At 44.6% G+C, this 23,822-nt stretch overlaps 2 protein-coding genes and 1 pseudogene across 3 annotated transcripts in view; 2 read left to right on the top strand and 1 right to left on the bottom strand.

Moving 5' to 3' along the window:
* Positions 1–3,135: 3,135 nt before the first annotated feature.
* Positions 3,136–5,894, top strand: LOC308372013 (ependymin-1-like; annotated as a pseudogene). Its single transcript has 6 exons — positions 3,136–3,217; positions 3,592–3,626; positions 4,430–4,564; positions 4,793–4,976; positions 5,276–5,363; positions 5,768–5,894. The product of its transcript is annotated as an ependymin-1-like (transcript).
* A 4,084-nt stretch (positions 5,895–9,978) lies between these two features.
* On the top strand, positions 9,979–12,786 carry fem1b (fem-1 homolog b). Its single transcript, XM_080847135.1, has 2 exons — positions 9,979–10,802; positions 10,986–12,786. The coding sequence occupies exons 1-2, from the start codon at positions 10,555–10,557 to the stop codon at positions 12,619–12,621; spliced, it is 1,884 nt and encodes a 627-aa protein (XP_080703261.1). The 5' UTR covers positions 9,979–10,554; the 3' UTR covers positions 12,622–12,786.
* Positions 12,787–14,432: 1,646 nt separating this feature from the next.
* Positions 14,433–23,822, bottom strand: part of LOC308372127 (integrin alpha-11-like) — a 39,476-nt gene continuing 30,086 nt past the window's right edge. The window contains exons 19-30 of the mRNA XM_080847244.1: positions 23,602–23,687; positions 22,953–23,157; positions 22,338–22,436; positions 21,372–21,448; positions 21,160–21,243; positions 20,504–20,594; positions 20,171–20,284; positions 19,161–19,244; positions 18,287–18,397; positions 17,484–17,579; positions 17,029–17,142; positions 14,433–16,454 (exon numbers count right to left, since the gene is read on the bottom strand). Coding sequence (XP_080703370.1) covers positions 16,374–16,454; positions 17,029–17,142; positions 17,484–17,579; positions 18,287–18,397; positions 19,161–19,244; positions 20,171–20,284; positions 20,504–20,594; positions 21,160–21,243; positions 21,372–21,448; positions 22,338–22,436; positions 22,953–23,157; positions 23,602–23,687 — 1,242 coding nt within the window. The 3' untranslated portion in view covers positions 14,433–16,373. The remainder of the gene's footprint in view (positions 16,455–17,028; positions 17,143–17,483; positions 17,580–18,286; positions 18,398–19,160; positions 19,245–20,170; positions 20,285–20,503; positions 20,595–21,159; positions 21,244–21,371; positions 21,449–22,337; positions 22,437–22,952; positions 23,158–23,601; positions 23,688–23,822) is intronic.

Here is a 23,822-nt window from a genome sequence, read left to right as displayed (position 1 = left end):
ATGGGAGTCTCTGCAGGTAAGACTGGAGGTGTCACGGCAGGTGACATGGGAGCCTGCTCTGACATGGGCTGCTGTGGTGGTGTCCTCTCTTGTGTAGGCGTCTGTAAAGGTATCAGATGTATGCGGTTACGTCTCACCACCCCCTGAGGTAAATCCACCAAAATGTTTGCACGGTGACGCCTGTTGTAATGTGCAGCATCTGACATCCTCTTCTCCTTTTCCTTCTGAGCCAGTGCGCTGCTGTCAGGCCAACACGTTCTCATTCCCAACTCGTCAAAAAGTGAAGCTTGGTCAGTGGCCCTATAGCGTCAAGAAGTGACGCTGTAGCTACCGTCTAGCGTAATTTTTCGACGCGCAAGGCTGTTTGATTGATTATTATAGGTCTTTTGAATGATCATAGATTAATATAAACAAGAGGGTATATACAAGAGGGTATTAATATATACAAGAGGGTATTAGTATATACAAGAGGGTATTAATATATACAAGAGGGTATTAGTATATACAAGAGGGTATTAATATACACAAGAGGGTATTAATATATACAAGAGGGTATTAGTATATACAAGAGGGTATTAATATATACAAGAGGGTATTAATATATACAAGAGGGTATTAATATATACAAGAGGGTATTAGTATATACAAGAGGGAACTAGTATATACAAGAGGGTATTAATATATACAAGAGGGTATTAATATATACAAGATGGTGTTAATATATACAAGAGGGAACTAGTATATACAAGAGGGTATTAATATATACAAGAGGGTATTAATATATACAAGATGGTGTTAATATATACAAGAGGGTATTAATATATACAATAGGGTATTAGTATATACAAGAGGGAACTAGTATATACAAGAGGGTATTAATATATACAAGAGGGCATTAATATATACGATAGAGATAAAGACACCAGCAGGGGTGTGAGAAAATCAAACAAAATGGAACAATGCTGGAATTCTGGAATGTTGTGAGAGGCCCAATCTAACAACAACTAACCCACACCGGATGAGTAATTCGACTAAAAGATGGCCATTTATGTTGTACCAATCCAAAGATTGCCATCCTGCTGTACAATATAAAAACCATTATGAAGAAAAACTGGACGGCCTTCATCAAGACAGGGATGTCTCAAAACTGGTGGGCCATTCCCTGAATAAGAATTCCCTCACTGCCAAATGATGCACTCAAGCCTGCTTAAGCCAAACAATAAAGCTTTTAAGTTGTCCTCTCCATCAGAGCATCAGAGATATTTATTTTACCTTTAAAAATGACTAATGACTAACAACTAAACTAATTAAGGAATCACGACCGCCATTAATAGACGAGGCGTAGCAACAGAACCTCATAACGGAATTCATTCAGTTTACACCACTTGGCAAAATGACAGAATATGTTTATTTTTTTCTTTTATTAGCTGGCCTGACAACACACTCACTGCTTATATTGGTGGGCCTCTCCTTGAAGGAGGTGAGAAAGAAATGCAAGAACTGAATAAAAGAGTTTACCTACGTAAGTGCCACTTCACTATTATCATTACCTCAACACACACAGTAGACCTCGTGCATAGGTGAAAGCACTTTCCCCAGGTCAGGTGATATCTCAATCATGTGACAATGACAACTCATTGAATGACATTGAATGACAATTCAACTTTACACACACACACGCACACACATGCAGACACAGCGATAAGGTATGGTCTCCTGGCGAACAATTACAAGCACTTGAGGTTATTGCCTGAGCACATAAAGCAGTTCATTGTTGCCAGGGGTTAACTTTGGCAGAATGCTTTCATGTGTCCTATTTAGACGGCCTTGTACTCAAGACGTTCTGATTTGAGAGTTTACGTTTACCTTCATAGTGAAGAACTGGAATTGAATGTTTTCAAGGATAAGGTCTTTTGAATTATCATAGAGCATTTAAGCCACATGTTTACAGTAATAGCAATAAAGTATGACACTGTTGTATTCACCTTCTTATGGAAAACTAGCTATGCACCCTGTGTTGTTTGGGGGAGACTGAGAATGAGTCACTTGCACTTCTTTAAACCATACTAGACAAAGGTGAATGAACGAATAATGTGGACAAATACATTTTATTATTATACGTCTCTTCAGAATGTTTCAGGAATATCTCGAAAAGTAAAGGTTTTAGAGCTTAAAAACCTTCATAGTGCATATATTAACATGCATAATCCGGTAATTCTCAGACCAAATTCAAGTGTTTACGACCTTCAGAAGCTAAAATACAGATGCCCTGGACACACACTAAAAGGGCGTGGCAAATCTCAATGTCCGTTCGGGTTACAGTGAACGACAGCACCCTAGTTTTGTTCCTCATGGTCAAATTAGCCAGAAACCGTTGAGAAAAGTCATGCCGCTCGTTCTTCATACTCAACCTATGGCATGCTACTGGAGTGAACAGGACCCTGACGCACAGCGGATACATTTATACATTATTCCTTACATATACTGCATGGCAGATGTTCCTGATGTGAGCAATATGATGGACATACATTTTGTGCATACATTTATTTTTTGGTCCTGTTTTATGGTTTCATTCCTCATATTTTTTACAGAGTAAAGCAACCTCAATGCTGAGTTGAACAGTTTATATTATAAGTATTTACTGTAAAAAAAATACTCACTTTAAATTCATTCAAGTTTGTATTGTATATCTACAATAACCTGAGAGAGACAAGCAAACCACTTTACAGCACAAGGGGAAAAACATAGCGTCATATTCAGTAGTTGCACAATGTGTTCCGACTGTTTGGCTATCTATTCTATTATGCAATAAACGTAGATGCCAAAAAACTCAAGGAGAATGATCTTATCAATCATCAGCTTTACTTTACGATAAAACCAATCTAGGATAAAGGTTTGTGTTGAAAGTCTGACAGTGAAAACCTGCGAATGTGACGCTCTGGAAGGGACTTGGTCTGTATAAATAAGGAAGTAAGAGCGAGGACAGGTGTCAGGGATTGGCTGCCGGTTTCCCTGTGTCATTTTTTACTCTGTAGTGCTGCGAGACGAGCAGGAGAGAGCCAGACAGCTGAGGCAGAGGGGAGAGATCTGTGGGGTGTGAAAGTGTTCTGAATCAAGATTAAGGGTTAAAAAACCATGCAAGCGGTATTCTGGATTACAGTGGGGGCGATGTGCCTGGCTACAGGCTTCAGCATGGCACAGAAACCCCATCGTTGCAGTAAGTGTTAAAATGGAGAGTGCTAGTGAGTGAGCAAGAGTCTGTGTGAGGAAGTGTGTGAGTCAGACGAGTGAGAATGTGTGCGTGTGTGTGTGTGTGTGTGTGTGTGAGAGATAGAGAAGTGAGAATGAGTGTGTGTGAGAGAGAGAGTGTGTGTGAGGAAGTGTGTGAGTTAGAGGAGTGTGTGTGTGTGTGTGTGTGTGTGTGTGTGTGTGTGTGTGTGTGTGTCTTACTTGTGTGTGTGTGTGAGAGTATATGTGTCTTATGTGTGTATGTGTCTTTCTATGGTGTGCCTTTGAATTTTTGAGACTCACTATTCCTGTTAATAAATTCTCCAATCTAACTGAAATGCTTGTATTCCTGTTGTTGTGAAGAGGTTCCACCTCTCTACACTGGAAGGATAACTGTGGTAAGCTTCACAATCTTCACATAATACCAAACCGTAAACCCTAATTAAATTATCTGTGTATGATTATATAGATACTTCTTTGGGTGTTAGATCTGTGTTTTATTTGGACTTAAAAAAAAAAAAGAACTGATGGAAATAAATATAAACCCCTTTCCCTAAAGGTATTCAATGTACATCAATGTAGTTGCAAAGTTATGACCATAAACAATATTATAAAACAATTGGGTTCTATCGCGTTATTTAGCTGTTTCTGATTGGACAAGAGATGTTCCATGAGTTGGATTATCCGTCAACATTCCAACAGTTTGGGACTTTTCACAGCTAATAATAAATCACTCCGCGATGAAATATTCGTGTTGATGATAACCGTTAATTCAAAATTCTTAAAATTCCAAACCAAGACGTTGACAATGGAATTATTTTTTGTTGCGGAGACACAATGGCGAAATAAACCATTTTTAATCAATATCTTCGTGTTGAAATGTTAATTTGTTGACGGTAGAATTGTTTTATAAAAGCAATATAGCACTCGTGCGGCCTCGGTGGCTACGGCCGAACACCACCCGTGGGATTATCCCTTACCTACCCCACTCCCACTCGTGCTATATTGCTTTATTATAACACGGGTAGATGGAATTATAACACGGGTAGATGGAATCCACCACTGCTGCGCGTCGGCCGTCGGGCCTAACAACTCCCTCGAACAAGTACATTATTGATGATACAGTACTGCCTCTTGAACCTTATCGCTTAAGTAAGTGATTTACCTTAATTTCCCTTCCGCCCAACCCCACCCTCTACAGGGAACCCAGAATGAACAGCTGTGGGCTGTGATGAAGTACGCCTATGATGCCTTTAACCAGCGCATCCACCTGGGAGAAATAGGAACTTTTAACAATGCAAGCTTCACCTACGACGCCCTGATGCTCTATCAAGAGGTACACAAACCCATCTACACAAGCAAACACTCAAACAAATGCAAACTGCAACACCACACCACTCACAAACACAAAAGTGCACACACACACAGTCACACAAACAATCACATATATACCCCCACCACACACACACATACTCTATTTTGCTAACCATCTCCCTTCTGTAACCCACATTGAAAAGCGACATGATATAAATCCACAGTATCTTTTGCGCTTCACATTGTAAAGGGCCTCCTGTACGAGATCTACCACCACAACAAAACCTGTGTGAAGAAGGCCCTGCAGTCTGACTTCAACCCCGTGGAGGTTCCTAAGGGGGCCAGCTTTCTGAAGCAGGTGGTTCTGGGAACCACCTCCATCCCTGGACAAGGCCTCGTGGTCAACTGGTGGGGAGACATGCCTGGTGAGACTTGTACAGACAGCGTACTTTATCTGGCACGGATTAAGCACACTTCTACATTCCCCTACTGTTCACTGTTTTGTGTAAGACCCTTACGGCTTGTCATGGTACAAGACCTGGCCCTGCCTGGTGTTGATCCTCTCGTTGTGCCTTTGACCTTTCATTGACCTGTGAACTTGTGTTAATCTACATATGACTAAAATAACTGAACTGAGGTGATAAAACATTACATTATTTCCTCAAGCGACACTGAAGAGAGGCTCCCTTTTCACTTTTTTCCTCATTTCTAATTTTCTCTCTTTTCTCTCTAGAAAACTACATGATTTCCTTCACTGAGTTTGGTTGCCTGCCCGTCTCTGCTTTTGCCAAGTACAAGAACATAGGATGGGCAAGTTTGAGGTCAGTGAAAATCAGAGGATGCTTTCTACATTTGTTAAAGGTGCAGTCCGCAATTCTAATCCAACCTAATCTTCATCCAACACACGGCCCTTTAACTGTCCATTTTGCGTGTGCACTCAAGCAATCTCTGGTGTTCATACACAGTCCTGGGAAACAAACTAAACCAAAGGACCAAGACATACACATTTCTATCCAATCAACAAGTTGCTTCCTGATCACGTAAAGGGGGCTCAAATATCAACAGCCTTTCGCCAGATTCGCAGACAGCATCTTGAGCACACTGTTTGTGCATTTGTCTAGCTGTGTAACAGAGGTCCTCATTTCAACCCAAAGTGAGCGTTCTTCAGCATCTCAAATGCCTTTATACACAAATCCTACATTTGTCTGCCTTTTCTTTTCCACAGCTACTACGACAACGTCCTTGGGGTGGAGGACCCTGATGTGTTCATTCCACCACCATTCTGCGAGGACGCCAAGATCGAGGCGAACGAAGATGGAAAAGTGACTGACTTCTTCTCGCTCTTCCACTGAGCTTGGTGTGGATTATTTGTTTCATGTACTTGATCATCTTCTGATTCTGATAATATATCTGAGTGTAGCAGAGGCGAGATGCAATAACTGACACATGCCTTTTAAAGTTAACAATGAGACAGTTTAACACAGCATGCAAATATACTTCTTAAATCAAGCTGTGGAAACAACAAACGTCTTGAACTATGACATTATTGACCTGAATCATTTGCCTTTCGTAGAGGTGTAGCCTTATTTGATTTGGCTCTGTTCACCTAGCTTGAGAAGGTGATTCAAGTGGGCCATCTCATGATGCTGCAAAGAATATCTGCTCAGTTCCTCTATAATACCTCTCCTGGGGAAACTCATGTGATGTTGTACTGATGCTCTCTGTAGCTCGTCATCTCTTGCGCCTTTTCAAATGTGTGATTTGTACATTGCTATTTCGTGTATGTTCTTTTTATATCAAAGAAATCAAAATGAATCAAAATAAATAATATACGCAGTTGATGTGTGTGATTATGTTTGTTAGTGGATGGCAAAGCCTGCCCAAACTGAAGACTGAGGCCATCTAGTGGCCACACTCTGAAGACGCCGTTTGTGTTACAGGTGACAATGTGCAGTATTACAGAAGTCCCTAAGCAGAGCATTCCTTTCATATTGTGGAGTCCGTTTAAATGTTTGAGTTGGTGGTCTTCAGTAGCCCTCATAAAAACTACTTTCAGTGCAAACAGCTTTTTTTTTCTTATTTTCTTTTTGACTTATCTAGTTATGGTATCGGCCAGAGATCATTACAATATTTTTCTCATCTTTTCAAGTTAACACACTCCACACTTTGCAAACACGTTAGAGGCAAATGTCTATGGGTTGAGGGGCACTAGGCATAAAGATTCGAACCAGCCAGGACTCGAACCTGGAATCTTCTGCTCCGTAGGCAGACGCGTTATCCATTGCGCCACTGGTCCGCTGGAGGTCAAAGTTGATTAGGAACCCGTTTGCAAAAATCTGTCCAATTAGGCTGCAGATTGCTTCCGGACGTTTCAAAACACTGTAAATATTTCATATCGCAGGAACAGAGAACTGAGTTTAAGTTTCCAACATAAACCAAACAATAGAAAAGCAGACATTATACTTCGTTTTAATAGGGTTATTTTGGTAAACGTACCGGTTGAGTAAGGAGTAGGCTATGGCGCTGGCCCCTACACTGAAACATTCCCCAATAGCGCATGTAGCTGCCCCTAAACTTTTCTCCTGGTTAAAGATGAACCACGCGCCTCCTACTGATGGTTAATGAGTTTTTATTTTCTCTCATACTCCAAACCACCGTGAAAAACTGAAATCAAATGTATCACATTATAACATCAGCATATGTCACGTAAATTATAATGAATTAACTCCGAAATTATCTTTTAACACATTACTAATCAAATAAAACATACAAACATACCGTGTGCGCCCTCCAACCAGAAAGTTAAGGTCAGCTAAAACTCTTTGTATTCACACACAAACTTTTCCATGCACGTTGTAGATAAAAGAACGAAACTTAAATTTTCCCTGCTATTAACTAAGTGCATCACATGACTACGGTATCCCAACTGACCCAATTCTCCTTCTCACCAGTAGGTGTCCTTAACATGTAATACCAAAATTCCACATCAGCAAAATACAAAATACAATTAAGTATGCACAAGCACACAAAAAAATAAACAAACACAAATATATTTTAATAAATAAATAAAGAAAATATGTACAGTACTGTGCAAAAGTTTTAGGCAGGTGTGAAAAAATGCTGTAAACTAAGAAAGCTTTCAAAAATGGAAGTGTTAACAGTTTATTTTCATCAATTCTTCATAGATTAACAAAATGCAGTGAAGGAGCAGAAGAAAATTCTTAATGAAATCAATATTTGGTGTGACCATGCTTTGCCTTCAAAATAGCATCAATTCTTCCAGATACACTTGCGCAGTTTTTGAAGGAACTCGGCTGGTAAATTGTTCCAAACATCTTGGAGAACTAACCACAGATCTTCTGTGGATGTAGGCTTCCTTAAATTCTTCATGTCTCTTCATGTAAACCCAGACAGACTCGATGATGTAGAGATTAGGGCTCTGTGGGGGTCATACCATCACTTGCAGGACTTTCTGTTCTTCTTTAAGCTGAAGATAGTTGTTAATGACATTGGCTGTATGTTTGGGGTTATGTTCCTGCTGCAGAATACATTTGGTGCCAATCATACGCCTCCCTGATGGTATTGCATGATGGATTAGTATCTGCCTGTATTTCTCAGCATTGAGGACACCATTCATCCTGACCAAATCTCCAACTCCACTTGCAGAAATGCAGCCCCAAACTGGAAAGGAACCTCTACCATGCTTCACTGTTGCCTGCAGACTCTCATTATTGTACCTCTCTCCAGCCTCCAGCGAACAAACTGCCTTCTTCTACAGCCAAATATTTTTAATTTTGACTCATCAGTCCAGAGCACCTTCTGCCATGTTTCTGCATCCTAGTTTCTATGTTTACGTGCTTAGTTCAGTCACTTGGCCTTGTTTCCTTGTCGGGGTAGAGCTTTTTGGCTGCAACTCTTCCATGAAGACCACTTCTGTCCAGACTTCCCCGGACAGTAAATGTCTGTACCTGGGTACCACTGGGTTCTGCCAGTTCTGAGCTGATGCCACTGCTTGAAATCTTCCGATTTCGAAGGTAAATAAGCTTGATGTGTTTTTCATCAGCTGCATTAAGTTTCCTTGGCTGACCACTGCGTCTACGATCCTCAACGTCTTCTTCAAAAGAGCTGGAACTGCACATTTTGAAACCCCTGTCTGCTTTGAAATCTTTGTCTGGGAGAGACCCTGCTGATGCAGTATAACTACGTTGTGTCTTGTTGCTGTGCTCAGTCTTACCATGTAAATGGATAAAAAATAAACATTTATTGTTTACATTTTTCAAAGCATTCTTAGTTCATAGCATTTTTTCACACCTGCCTAAAACTTTTGCACAGTACTGTATATATTTCAGCGACAGCTACATGTGTATATAAAAATAGTGGGCAGCATCTGTGTCTAGGATCAGCGAATATGTTTTCCCCTGACTGATGCATGTTAGCTCACTTGCCTCTGACTGACAGAGTTTGAAAGATAAATGCTCTTCCTTTCTGTCCCTGAGGTCTTATGACTGTAATATGCATTTTGGTGCGTACACTAATTCTTTGTTGCTTGTCCCTTGTGGTGCTTGTAACTTTCCCCAGTGTCGTGAATAAAGATGCAGTCTCACACATGTATTGCCAGAAAGTTTTTTTTTTTTTTACCACAAAAGCCCTATTACTTGTTTTAAATAATAATAATAATTTAAATAAACACAGATACCCGCCAGCTGTTACATAGCTTCTCTTAAACATGTCTACATTTGAACAGCTAACATTTTCTATTTAATTGCAATCAGTTAAACTTGAATATTTGATTAAATTATTGAATCAGAGCTCTTCTTTTAAACGAATTGTATCTGGCCAGACCAAATAAGGCTTATGATTGATGATGTTAAATTCCATTCTATGGTATTGGAAATTATTATTATTTTTTTTTTTTTATATAAATCCCTCGTTCAGACAGCAGTGTAACAGATACACGACACACACAACAGAGAGCACCTCCATTCCTAACTTGCACTAGTAGGCCTACGTAACTTGCAGTTACATTCCTGCTCTTTTTTTCTATTTATTATGTAAAATAGTATTTATTGTTACCCTCTAATAGGTCTTTATTACTCGTAGCTTGATTGTTCTCACCCTTGTGCGTCGCTTGGGATAAAAGCGTCTGCATAATGACTAATGTAAATGTAAAAATACAAACTGGTAATTGTGGAGACACAGGAAAAATCTCTTAATCGTCCCTTACTGCCGGAAACCGATACGTACACTTCCGGGATTTATTGTGAGCGATTTTCACCGGCTTCACCATTTTGGTGGCAAAGGTTAAAGGTAACTGGAAGGGTCATACTCCAAATTCAGTGTACTAGCTAATCGCTACCTACCCTTTTGGCGGACGTTCTACCATAGTATAATATACTAAGCTCTAGTGAATTACGTTAAGTCGTAAACGACAGTTTTGACACAAAACACTTCACTAGTCTGTAACGTTAAGATTTGGAGTTCGCAAGCTAATATTTGTTAGCAGTTAGCTTTCTTGTTGCAGACATTGCAGTTGCTAGCTAAAACCAGTCAAACAAGCTGGCTAGATGCTTGTGTAAAGTCAACCGTCAAAGTTGCCAAGCAAACATCTCGAGTGGATAAGGCAAATCAACGTTTGCTTGATTCGTGGCATTTGGTGGGGTAACTTTTCCCTCACTCGCAAGATAGCGTTTAACTGGTTTGACTATTTCGGTTTCCAACAAGCTTCTATAAAGACACTTTGTAGTAAGTTACCAGCTAACATCATTTCCTGGTAACGAGCTAGCCAAACAGGTCGGACAGGCTAACTTCAATTAGCTAACATTTACTGAGTAGGTGCGGTTGAACGATTTGTAATCTGCGAAGATGCTACCTCGCCTTAACGGACAATCAATGGATCAGTGATTTTCACCTGTGTTATTGATCTTGAGTGTTCATTTTAATGGGAGGCGAGCTGCTTTGCGGTGCAACCCGTGGGCGCTACTTGTGGAAACGAAGGAAGTGCCACTGTCCTGAATGGAGTCGTTGGCCGGGTATGTTTACAAAGCGGCTAGCGAGGGCAGAGTCTTGACATTAGCCGCACTCTTGCTCAACCACTCTGAGACCGAAACGCGGTACTTACTCAGCTATGTAACCCATCTCGCCGGCCAGCGGTCGACCCCGCTCATTATAGCTGCCCGCAACGGCCATGAAAAAGTTGTGCGTTTTCTCCTGGATCATTACAGAGTGGACACTGAACAGACGGGCACCGTAAGATTTGATGGGTAAGTATTTGTAGTATTCACTTTCCTGGCTAAGATAAATGTAACGTAAAGCTTTGTAAGGATTTTCCCAATGTAAAAGGTGTTTGTTACTTATTCCATACACGTCCATGGGTAGTAGACTACAGAGGTTAAGATTACTGTTTGGTGGCTGCTGCCTGATTGACATGTCTGTGTGTGTGTCAGGTACGTGATTGATGGAGCCACCGCCCTGTGGTGTGCTTCAGGGGCGGGGCACTTCGAAGTGGTCCGACTGCTGGTGGCCCACAGCGCCAACGTCAACCACACCACCGTCACCAACTCCACCCCGCTGCGAGCCGCCTGCTTCGACGGACGCCTGGACATCGTGCGCTACCTGGTGGAGCACCAGGCGGACATCGGCATCGCCAACAAGTACGACAACACCTGCCTGATGATCGCCGCCTACAAGGGCCACTCGGACGTGGTGGGCTACCTGCTGGAGCGGGGCGCCAACCCCAATGCCAAGGCCCATTGTGGCGCCACCGCCCTGCACTTCGCCGCGGAGGCCGGGCACCTGGACATCGTGAAGGCGCTGGTGCAGCAGCACGCCTCCATGGTGCTGAACGGCCACAACATGACGCCGTTGAAGGTGGCGGCCGAGAGCTGCAAGGCGGACGTGGTGGAGCTGCTGCTGGAGCACACGGACTGCGACGCCCTGAGCCGCATCGAGGCGCTGGAGCTGCTGGGCGCCTCCTTCGCCAACGACCGCGAGTACTACGACATCCTCAAGACCTACCACTACCTGTACCTGGCCATGCTGGAGCGCGCCCGCGACCCCGACAGCGTCATCGGAAAGCCGCAGCAGTCGCTGGTCCCGGCGTACGGCGGGCGCCGCGAGTGCCAGAGCCTGCAGGAGCTGGAGGCCATTCGGCAGGACCACGACGCGCTGCACATGGAAGGCCTGAAGGTGCGCGAGCGCATCCTGGGCTCGGAGAACATCGACGTGTCGCACCCCATCATCTACCGCGGCGCCGTCTACGCCGACAACATGGAGTTCGACCGCTGCATCAAGCTGTGGCTGCACGCCCTGCACCTGCGCCAGCGGAGCAACCGCAACACGCACAAGGACCTGCTGCGCTTTGCCCAGGTGTTCTCGCAGATGGTGCACCTGAAGGAGCAGGTGCGCGCGGGCGACGTGGAGCAGGTGCTGAGCTGCAGCGTGCTGGAGATCCAGCGCAGCATGTCCCGCATGGAGAACACGCCCGAGGTGGAGCTGCACGCCGCCACCGAAAACTACGAGTCGAACATCTTCACCTTCCTCTACCTGCTGTGCATCTCCACGCAGACGCAGGCCAACGCGCTGGAGCGCGCCCCCATCAACAAGCACGTCTACCAGCTGCTGCAGCTGGACCCGCGCTCCCGCGAGGGCTCCTCCCTGCTGCACCTGGCCATCAGCTCCAGCACGCCCGTGGACGACTTCCACACCAACGACGTGTGCAGCTTCCCCAACGCGCAGGTCACCAAGATGCTGCTGGACTGCGGGGCGCAGGTCAACGCGGTGGACAACGAGGGCAACAGCCCCCTGCACATCATCGTGCAGTACAACCGGCCAATCAGCGACTTCCTGACGCTGCACGCCATCATCATCAGCCTGGTGGAGGCGGGCGCCCACACGGACATGACCAACAAGCAGAAGAAGACGCCGCTGGACAAGAGCACCACCGGCGTGTCGGAGATCCTGCTCAAGACGCAGATGAAAATGAGCCTCAAGTGTCTGGCGGCCCGCGCCGTCCGGCAGCACCACATCACCTACCGCAACCAGATCCCACGGACGCTCGAGGAGTTCGTGGAGTTCCACTGACGCAAAACTGACTGTTTTATACAAAGACCACGTTTCCCAGCGTTCCACTGACACACTGAGCTGACTCTCTCTCTTTTATACGAGACCACATTCTCCAGAGGTGCTGAGGAGGGCGTACTCTCACGTCTCCAGTTCTTTTTTTGCCATACGTTTCTAGTGCACACACACCGGGCTTGTGTGTGTGTGTGTGTGTGTGCGCCGGAGGGCTCCTGCTTTGGAGGACTGAGCCAGTGATATGTCTGTAGTGTCTGGCAGCTTCTTGCCTGATGCCCATCCAGATGAATGTGTTTTATAGCTGGAAGCCGTCTGCACACTTCATCCTGGGCTTACTGGTGTGTCTTTGAAAGAAGTGTGTGTCCTTAAAAGGTGTGTGTGTGTGTGTGCCTCTCATGAGTGTAGTTTGTGGATATCAGAGGTTTGTAGACTGCAAGGTAAACGGGGTCGGGTGATCTAGTTTGTGTGACCCCCTGACCCCTACAGCTGATGGACGCTACACCAGAGAACACTACCATGCCAATAGCCTAGGAAGGCTGCACTTTGCTTTTAATAAAAGGTTTTATGATTGTCCTTTGGTATATTTTAAATACTTACTTTTCAATATTTTATTTTTTAAAAAGGTCCTTAAAAAGGAAAGTATAGATTTATTAGAAAATCAACTATCGGACAAAAAACATGAGTTGCCATGGAACGTTTGCTTTGGGCTGCTTATTCTCCTGTCAGTCACGTGTGTGTGTGTGTGTGTGTGTGTGTGTGTGTGAATGAGTGAGAGTTCTCCTGGTGAGCTGTGTGTGTGTGTGTGTGCGCGCGCTTATGAAAGCAGCCTCCATACTGCAGAAGTGCATGGGCCAGAAAGAGAGTGAGAGTGTGTGTTCATGTCCTTGTGAAAATCGGGGCTATGTGTGTAATGCATGGCTTTTGTGGGATGTGAATGTCAAAGCTTTCTTTTCTCGTTTATATTGCGCTACCCTGTTGCTAGAGATTGAACAGCATGAATGTTTAATGCTGAAAGTTAAGAGGGATCTTATTTAACAGGAACAGATATCTCTCCCTCCTGTGATATCTCCAGATGCAGCTGCAATGTGTTTCTATTTAATGCTAACTTTTTTGATTTGGTTTATATTGCCTGGTCTTGACTACTTTTGTCTTTTTTGGGACCCTGTAAGTAAGATGCTACAAATGAGAGATTTTTAATTAATGGTTTGACAACCAAAGGACTTACATTGTTTATATAAATTATCCTTACATTGCCAAACTCCCATCAGTTTTCAAGTTTGTCATGAAGAGATTTTCATGTTGATATGTTTCTGTACTGTGTCCGGGGACGTGCTAACTGTTCTTCTGGGACCGTGCAGATGCATTGTGACACTACAGTTGTTTCTTCTGAATAAACGAGACCTCATCATTGCTGCGCCTCCCTTTTTCATAACATGACCCCTGAACCCTCAGAGGACCTGTGAGTGAAGAACACCTCTGTTCCTTTACCATCTGCCTGTAGGGAAACTAGACGTAAATGCCTGAAAGCTCACAGGGACTTATCTCCACGGTAATAGCCATCGGTGCTTTCTTGAAGCCCCTGGTGAGTTCTTAGACTGAAAGGAAAGAATCGGAGACAGATCTTCTATATGAGACTGGGCCTGCCTTAAAACAAGTTTTAAGTAACATTCAGCTGCAGGATTGGTGTCAAATTTAAATTTCATGCTGGTCTAAAACGGAATGACTATTTCCTTGGAGAGGGTATGGTTTCCATTTTCCGTCATAACAATTGTGAGAGACAAACAAGCAACATCCAGATGTCAGGAATAGTCCTTTATTTACACGTGAAGATGGAGCGAATGCCAGTAAAAAAAGTCCTTTATTTAGACGTGAATGTGGAGCGAATGGCAGTAAAATAGTCCTTTATTTAGACGTGAATGTGGAGCGAATGGCAGTAAAATAGTCCTTTATTTAGACGTGAAGATGGAGCATATAGTATTTTGCCCAGCCCTTGTAAGAGCAATAACTCGGTTAAAGACAACTCTGCATATCAGCCAAGATGTCTGCCAAAACCTTAAGTGTCATCTAATCTCCTTTAATGGAGATGAGGTTCACCTCTAGCCTTCAGCTTGCATGCCAGCTCTCAGGTTCTGTCCTAAGGGGCCACAGCTGTAAGAGTAATAGTCCTCAAGGCTTTCACTGCTTATCTGCCTTCTGATCTAGAGGGTTCGCTGTTCTAAACTAGCCCCTGCAAAGCCTTCCCCCATCCACACACGCACACACACATGCATACATATGTACAAGCGCACACACACACATACACACACACACATGCATGCATGTACTCAGGGTGTGTACCTATGGCATGTATGTGGTTAAGGGTATACTGTTACGTGGCCATGTGGTTAGCTGCAGCATATTGTCTACTCAAAGCACAAGGTTGTAGTTTGGTAATATAGTGATGTTTACAGTTTAATAGTAATGCCTCTCTTTGTGAACTGTGCTTTCCATTGTGTGGTAGTGGGTAAGGCACTATGAGCTATTTACAAACTTCAAGTTTATCTGTAATGTACATTAGAAAGTGCATCAACATGTTGACAAATACAATTCTGAAAGAATAATTCATTCACAAACGTAGTCAGTTATGTAACCCCCCCACCTCTGCATATTAAGCCACCAAACACAACAGATCCTTAGCCAAGTTGACATACTGTAATTTAACTGTCATCAAAGTATTTTTGCCGTATTTATAAAAAAGCAAGGTTACATGATAGCCCTCTTGGCTCTGGATCCTTCTGGACGATGGGTGAAGTTTCACTGTGATTCGGTCTCATGGTTGACTGAATGAGGTCTGCTTAGACGGCCTACTCTAAGCATGGTGCAAGGTACAAAATAATAAATGTAGTCTTACTGTGACTTCCATCTAAAATTATAATTCTGTTCAAACGCAAGGGATAGGATTCAAACCCTAGGGTTAGGGTTATAAATATGTTCCAACACATATGGTATATCAGGGTTAGGTTAGGGTTTATATCAGTGTTGGGTGCTGGTTATTCCCCTGGTGGAAGCTAACTGGAGGCCAAGAGGTAATCACTCGCGCAGGAAGCATACAGAGCTTCCTGTCCACTCCACTATCCTCACTACACCTAAAACTACAATTCCCAACATGCAACATTTATTTTTGAACACTGATTTGTCAGGCATGTCTTTCATTGTGTACAAGTTCTTCTTGTCAGTCACTTGAAACCATTGGCAAAGTTTTTTTCTTTTTCTTTTTTAAGGGAGGCAGCCCTCCATCCAACAGCTATGCCTTCACAGGCAGCATGCAGTGACTGTTTCTCCTCTGAGGCAGGTGTGTAAGAGATGGTGACAGTGGACTGTTTCTCCTCTGAGGCAGGTGCGTAAGAGCTGGTGACGGTGGATGGTTTCTCCTCTGAGGCAGGTGCGTAAGAGCTGGTGACGGTGGATGGTTTCTCCTCTGAGGCAGGTGCGTAAGAGCTGGTGACGGTGGATGGTTTCTCCTCTGAGGCAGGTGCGTAAGAGCTGGTGACGGTGGGGCCTTCCGTATCTCTTGAATGAAGCCAAGGTTGAGGCAGGGAGACAGTAGAACCTAATTGGGCGGGATCAGCAGGGCTTGACAGGCGCTGATTGGCTAATTGGGCGGGATCAGCAGGGCTTGACAGGTGCTGATTGGCTGTGTGATCAGCAGAGGCCACACCCATGCCCACAGTTTCCCATCTGTATACCTGAGCCATAGAGAGGCTGTGTGGTCACCAGGGTTACCGCTGTTCTGGCGTCTTCTCATCGGTCAGCTGGTTTTCCTCCTCTTTATCGCGCTTCCGCCTGTGGAAGAAGCCCAGCTGCAGAAACAGAGTGAGAACATGACGTCACAAACTCAGAGAACGTGAGAACATGACGTCACAAACTCAGAGAACGTGAGGACATGACGTCACAAACTCAGAGAACGTGAGAACATGACTTCACAAACTCAGAGAACGTGAGAACATGACGTCACAAACTCAGAGAAAGTGAGAACATGACTTCAACCAAGAGAACATGAGGACATGACGTCACTAACTCAGAGAACGTGAGACCATGACTTCACAAACTCAGAGAACGTGACAACATTAAGAGAAAAATGTAATTAGTTATAAAGACGGTCAACAAGCCTTTACCCAACTGAGTTATAGTTTGTTAGCTAGCTTTAGCTTTGAGCCTGCATTAATGTGACAGATATTTGCAGTGTTGCACTTCCTCCAAATACCTTAGCTCTGCAATTTTGGTTATATTAAACTTAACATATGACATAACAGGCCTAGAAAATCATTTAGTCAATTATTTATCACCCTACAGGATGAGATGTTTTTCACAATAGCACTTGACCATGACATTATTTGAATATGTTTCAGTGATAACCCTTGATAAACAGCCCACCTTCCACAACGCCAGGACTAGCAGAGCAAGAAGCAGCAGACCTCCCAATGTACTCCCGATTATAATCCAGATGGGAATTCTGTACTCTTCTTCTTTTCTAATCTCCAGGATTATCTGAGGGGGATCAAAACAAATGACAAACGCAGAAAACAGATCAGATCAGGGATTATTTGTCTGAGGTACCACAGCAGAGGTTCAGCACCCCTGGAGGTTATTTGCCCTCCTGTTGTGGTAAACCTGCCAAGGATTACCATAGCCATGATGGTAGTGGCGAGTTTTGAACAGCAGGGGGCGATGTGAACAGGATTATCAGGGCAGCTCCACCTTGGACCACTGTGGTCTCCATCCATAAGGCAGATAAACTACATGCTCAAACTTAAACAGAGTAAAGTGCTCTTGACTGAGCAGTTGTTCCTCCTGGTGTCCCTCCGACCTGTAACCATGGTTACACTTACTTGTCGCATGGGCCGAGCCTCAAACAGGAAGGTGGGACTGGCCGGGTTGAGCTCCACAGACGCGGTCGTAACCAGCTCCAGCTTCCTGAACTCCACCTGCACAGGAGCATAAACTAGCATGGGTCCACTGCTATAGAGACAGCTGAAGCCAGAATATAACCAGCATGGGTTCCCTATAGAGACAGCTAAAGCCAGAATTGAACTAGCATGGGTTCCCTGCTATAGGGACAGCTGAAGCCAGAATTGAACTAGCATGGGTTCCCTGCTATAGAGACATCTGAAGCCAGAATATAACCAGCATGGGTTCCCTGCTATAGAGACAGCTAAAGCCAGAATATAACTAGCATGGTAACCTGCTAAAGAAACAGCTAAAGCCAGAATATAACCAGCATGGGTTCCCTGCTATAGAGACAGCTAAAGCCAGAATATAACCAGCATGGGTTCCCTGCTATAGAGACAGCTAAAGCGAGAATATAACTAGCATGGTAACCTGCTAAAGAAACAGCTAAAGCCAGAATATAACCAGCATGGGTTCCCTGCTATAGGGACAGCTAAAGCCAGAATATAACTAGCATGGGTTCCCTGCTATAGAGACAGCTGAAGCCAGAATATAACCAGCATGGGTTCACTGCTATAGAGACAGCTGAAGCCAGAATATAACCAGCATGGGTTCCCTGCTATAGCGACAGCTAAAGCCAGAATTGAACTAGCATGGGTTCCCTGCTATAGAGACAGCTGAAGCCAGAATATAACCAGCATGGGTTCAATGCTGTGTGAGTGTGAGCGGGCGGTGGGTAACTCACGGCCAGTAAGGCTTGAAGGTGAAGCCAGCCTCCTATGGTCACGTGGACCTCTGCCAGGGCAGGTAAGCTCACACTGCATTGCACCGTCAGGGCCAGACTGTTGGAGCGGTTCTGGTGGATGATCAACAGAAAGGTGTTTTCAGTAATGAGGTAAAATAGGTGTACTGGCAAAACAGCTGCACGGGTCAAACAGCTGCACAGGTAAAACAGGATGTACGACACCTGGTTTCTAAAAGAGCTACCATGTAGAGTCAGGAAAACAAGACGGGAGAGAGAAATATGAAACGAATCCAGGTGATACCATAGCAGGGAGGACACTTATCATCACCAGGTGTGGCGTGAGACAGAGACACAGACGGGTGTCCTAACCAGCTGTTGCGTGAGAGAGACAGACAAAGGCGGGTGTCCCATCCAGCTGTTGTGTGAGAGAGAGACAGAGAGAGGTGTCCTAGCCAGCTGTGGCATGAGGGACAGAGAGAGGTGTCCTCACCAGCTGCGGTGTAAGGGAGAGAGACAGAGACAGCTGTCCTCACCAGCTGCAGTGTGAGGGACAGAGAGACAGAGACAGAGGGACAGGTGTCCTCACCAGCTGCGGTGTAAGGGAGAGAGACAGAGACAGCTGTCCTCACCAGCTGCAGTGTGAGGGACAGAGAGACAGAGACAGAGGGACAGGTGTCCTCACCAGCTGCGGTGTAAGGGAGAGAGACAGAGACAGCTGTCCTCACCAGCTGCAGTGTGAGGGACAGAGAGACAGAGACAGAGGGACAGGTGTCCTCACCAGCTGCGGTGTAAGGGAGAGAGACAGAGACAGCTGTCCTCACCAGCTGCAGTGTGAGGGACAGAGAGACAGAGACAGAGGGACAGGTGTCCTCACCAGCTGCGGTGTGAGGGAGAGGTCTTCAGGTAAAGCCCGTGTTGGAGGAATGGAGCGGGAGGGTGCGCATTGTGAGTCTACCTCCTGACGAGAAACAATAACGTAAGCATGGACTCATTAGAATTTAAAGGCACCCAGTGCAACTTTATGTAAACATTCAATGAAAAATAAACATTCAATTTCTAGTCTTTTTTACACGTAGTAAGTTTCAATAACTCCATACCATTACATATCGACATTCAAGGAGCAAAGATGAGACGTCGTTGTGTGGTGAGAACTGATAGAAAATCGTAAACAACAACAATCGCCGGTGGGGAGAAGCCATTTTTCCATTGACTGGAAGCCTGCTTTATTTATTGTAGGTTAAAAAAAATAAAGAAAATGGCGACGATTGTTGTTGTTATCGATTTTCTATCAGTTCTCACCACACAACGACGTCTCATCTTTGCTGCTTGAATGTCGGTATGTAATGGTATGGAGTTATTGAAACTTACTACGTGTAAAAAAGACTAGAAATTGAATGTTTATTTTTAAGCCTCAAAAGTTGCACTGGGTGCCTTTAAATATAAGACTTGTACATAAAGACAGAATACTCATACTCATACTCATACACACACCAGAATACAGCATCCAGTTTGTATTTGTAACAGGCTGTATAGTTTCCTGCCTGGTCTTTGTGGTAGTGTGTTAAGACAGGTGTAGTGTGTTAAGACAGGTGAAGTATGTTAAGTACAGGTGTAGTGTGTTAAGTACAGGTGAAGTATGTTAAGTACAGGTGTAGTGTGTTAAGTACAGGTGAAGTGTGTTAAGTACGGGTGTAGTGTGTTAAGTACAGGTGTAGTGTGTTAAGACAGGTGTAGTGTGTAAAGTACAGGTGTAGTGTGTTAAGTACGGGTGTAGTGTGTTAAGTACAGGTGTAGTGTGTTAAGTACGGGTGTAGTGTGTAAAGTACAGGTGTAGTGTGTTAAGTACAGGTATAGTGTGTTAAGTACAGGTTTAGTGTGACCTGCCTGGTCTATGTGGAAATGGGTGATGTGCAGAAGCTGATTGCCACTGCTGGTGATGGCCGACATCTCCACGGTAACCTGGAGCTCCTCTACTGGGTACAGTCCCAGGTTCTGGATCTGTGTGTTAGACACAAGACAGGAACTCACACACAGTTCTCACACATCTTATACACACCTTAAGGTTTAAACTTAAAGGTTTAACAGGACACCATTGATGACAATACAATCTAAATATCTAAGGTGTATGCAAGGTGTGACTAAAGGAGCGATGATGATCAACGGATAAGTGCAAAATTCTGAGAGGTTATCTCAACCTTATAAGAGAAGATCTCTCACCTTGTATGAAAGGTTGAAGGTCGGTCCTGCGCCAACAGGACGGGTTTTAGAAAGTTCTGGTTTAATTTCAAAGCGGGTGGGGTTTGAGTCTCTATGAAGAAAACGCATCCGTGTCAACGACTCACATATTCTCTGATTAATATCAGGGGCAGATCTGAGCTAGCCTGGCCGTTACCAGCCTGTGACTCCATTTCATTCCGTCTTTCAGTCTGGGCCAACCCAATGCATTTTGGTTTCCGAGATGGGCGGGTGCTTATCTTGAGGTTTAAAATCATTGGAGTTCCCTTAACCAATCAGCAACGTTTAGTAAGCATTCGGTAGATTAAACTCTTCCCAAAGCCAGTTGGGAGAAGAGCTACGATGTCCTTTCCAATCATAAAACTTACAAGAAAATACTCTTGTTCTCCTTTTAATTTTCTGATGTTCTCGAGAGTTGAGACAACTTTTCCGATAGCTTTTCGTGTCTTTTCCTCCAAGGCGAGTTTTGCGTCACAGCTCTGAACTGTTCGCTGATTGGTCCTGCAAAATTTTGAGTTCTGGAGACGGGTTGGGCCAGACTGAGTATGAGCTTGAAATCAATTCAGGCGGAAATACGTAGGCTGGTGTCACCAGGCTAGATCTGAGCACCACCCTGATGAACATTGCACCATGTTTACCTTGTGAAGAGAAGGTCCCCCTCATATTTGACAGGGTGGTAGAGGTTGTTGGAGTTGTCCTGTGGACTCCACTCATCTCCCTCACTACAGAAGATGGACAATAGAGACCAAAGACAGACATTTTGGGGCAGGCAGACATCTAAAGAACCTTTTAAAATGTTTTAAAGTGTCACATGGGTATATGTCAGGTGTTGCTATGGCGACAGACTCACCTACTGGCCTCCAGGATGACTTGTACATGGTCGAGGAAGACGGACCTGCTCAACTCAAACTCCACACGGAAGAACACCTGTGTAAGACAAACATGAGGTGTTTGCTAAGGTGTGGGTTCGCCACATCCTCTGCACACCAACCTTTCCTCTCTGTACTTTTTACTTCCAGTACTCTGAACTCCCCACGTTGGGTCAGGTTTTCAGGTTGAGTTTGTGCAATTTCTGTATGCATCTTTTTATTTTAAATAAAGAGTGCTGTCAGGACATTGATTTTAAACTGGGAGATAGCAATGTTGAGTCTAAATGGTTCTCTCATATATGCTTTATCATTTTGTTTGCTGCAAAGCTTTAGAAAATTGTCAAGATAATGCCCCTTGATGACTAAATAATTCTTGTTGACATTTGATCCTGTAAAAAAACATGTATACATCCTCTCCGTATAAAATATTTCTGTTTCTTTCCCTATTCTGTTGCTAACAGGGTATTATAACAGACTACATAGCTTTGCCACTGTGTCACCAGTTTTGAGTGAGCAGGCAGCAGAAGCTAACCTCAAATACATAACCAATCATAATTAGGGATGCACCGATATGGAAATTCTTGGCCGATACCGATACCGATGTTCAATGTTAATCAATCATGTCCAATCATAAGCAATCATAACCAATCATGATCTGCACACATAAGCAGACAGAAGAAGAAGAGCGTAACTTCTTGGCAAACTCACCTGACTTTGGGATCTCATGTAGGGGCAAACTCACCTGACTTTGGGATCTCATGTAGGGGCAAACTCACCTGACTTTGGGATCTCATGTAGGGGCAAACTCACCTGACTTTGGGATCTCATGTAGGGGCAAACTCACCTGACTTTGGGACCTTGTGTAGGGGGCAAACTCACCTGACTTTGGTATCTCATGTAGGGGCAAACTCACCTGACTTTGGGATCTCATGTAGGGGCAAACTCACCTGACTTTGGGATCTCATGTAGGGGGCGCTGACGTTGCAGACTCTCCGGTGGCCTTGATCAGAGACACTGGAGCAGTCGATCTGGAAGTCTGAGGAACCCTGTAGTGGAGGATAGAACAGTTTAGCTTTACTACCTGAGACAGTAGTGCAGACGGTAGATGGAGTGTGTTGGTGCGCAGTACAGACAGTTGATGGAGTGTGTTGGTGTGGAACACAGACAGTTGATGAAGTGTGTTGGTGCGAGATACAGACAGTAGACGGAGTGTGTTGTTGCGCAGAACAGACAGTAGACGGAGTGTGTTGTTGCGCAGAACAGACAGTAGACGGAGTGTGTTGTTGCGCAGAACAGACAGTAGACGGAGTGTGTTGTGTGCAAAACAGACAGTAGACGGAGTGTGTTGGTGCGCAGTACAGACAGTTGATGGAGTGTGTTGGTGTGGAACACAGACAGTTGATGAAGTGTGTTGGTGCGAGATACAGACAGTTGACGGAGTGTGTTGTTGCGCAGAACAGACAGTAGATGGAGTGTGTTAGTGCGCAATACAGACAGTAGATGGAGTGTGTTGGTGCGCAGTACAGGCAGTAGATGGAGTGTGTTGTGTGCAGAACAGACACCTTGAGCACCAGGCTGGAGAAGCACAGGTTGGGGCTATAGGAGATGCTGAGTGTGGTTCCGTACGCGTTCTCCCCACGGTTCTCTAGACGAGCATCCACAAACATGCGCCTGCGCGTCGCCTCCACCACACGCTCTGCACTCTGCAGCGCCCCCTGCTGCTCACACAGGGTACAGCCAGAGCACTTCCTCTGGCCACAGAACTGCCTGCAAACATAGAGACAGGAGAATGAGAGATACAGGAAATAGTTAGACTGTGTTTGAGAGAGTGAGAGAGGGAGAGACAGACTGTGTGTGTGTCTGAGCGAGTGAGAGAGAGAGACTGTGTGTGTAAGAGAGGGAGAGAGTGACTGTGCGTGTCTGTGTGAGAGAAAGCGAGCGATAGAGTGAAAGAGAGAGACTGTGTGTGTGTGAGGGAGTGAAAGAGAGAGACTGTGTGTGTGTGTGAGCGAGTGAAATAGAGAGACTGTGTGTGTGAGAGAGAGAGAGCGAGAGAGACTGTGTGTGTGTGTGTGAGAGAAAGAGAGAGAGAGCGAGAGAGACTGTGTGTGTGTGTGCGTGTGAGAGAGAGAGCGAGAGAGAGAGAGAGAGAGAGAGAGAGAGAGAGACTGTGTGTGTGTGTGTGTGAGAGAGAGAGAGAGAGTGTATTACTGGCGGTCCAGCAGGTCAGAGTGGCTGTGCAGGATGAGGTTGGGGATGCAGCGCTCGTCCTCCCCACAGCCGTTCCAGAAGGGCAGCTGAAACGAGAAGGAGAGAGATGAGCAAAGAGATGGAGAGAGAGAGATGGAGAGAGAGAGAGAGATGGAGAGATGGAGAGATGTGTGTGTGTTCTATTGTGTGTGTGTGTGTGTGTTCTATTGTGTGTGTGTGTG

This window comes from Sprattus sprattus (assembly GCF_963457725.1).
Source record: "Sprattus sprattus genome assembly, chromosome: 11".
Classification (NCBI taxonomy): Eukaryota; Metazoa; Chordata; class Actinopteri; order Clupeiformes; family Clupeidae; genus Sprattus; species Sprattus sprattus.
Note: the sequence above shows the minus strand (reverse complement) of the source record. Positions and strands in the feature narration are given on the sequence as shown.

Excerpts from the sequence above, each read along its gene's own strand:
- fem1b (XM_080847135.1), top strand. The coding sequence starts at position 10,555 with ATGGAGTCGTTGGCCGGGTATGTTTACAAAGCGGCTAGCGAGGGCAGA. Across the intron at positions 10,803-10,985 it reads GGCACCGTAAGATTTGATGG|GTACGTGATTGATGGAGCCA; the intron begins GTAAGTATTTGT and ends TGTGTGTGTCAG.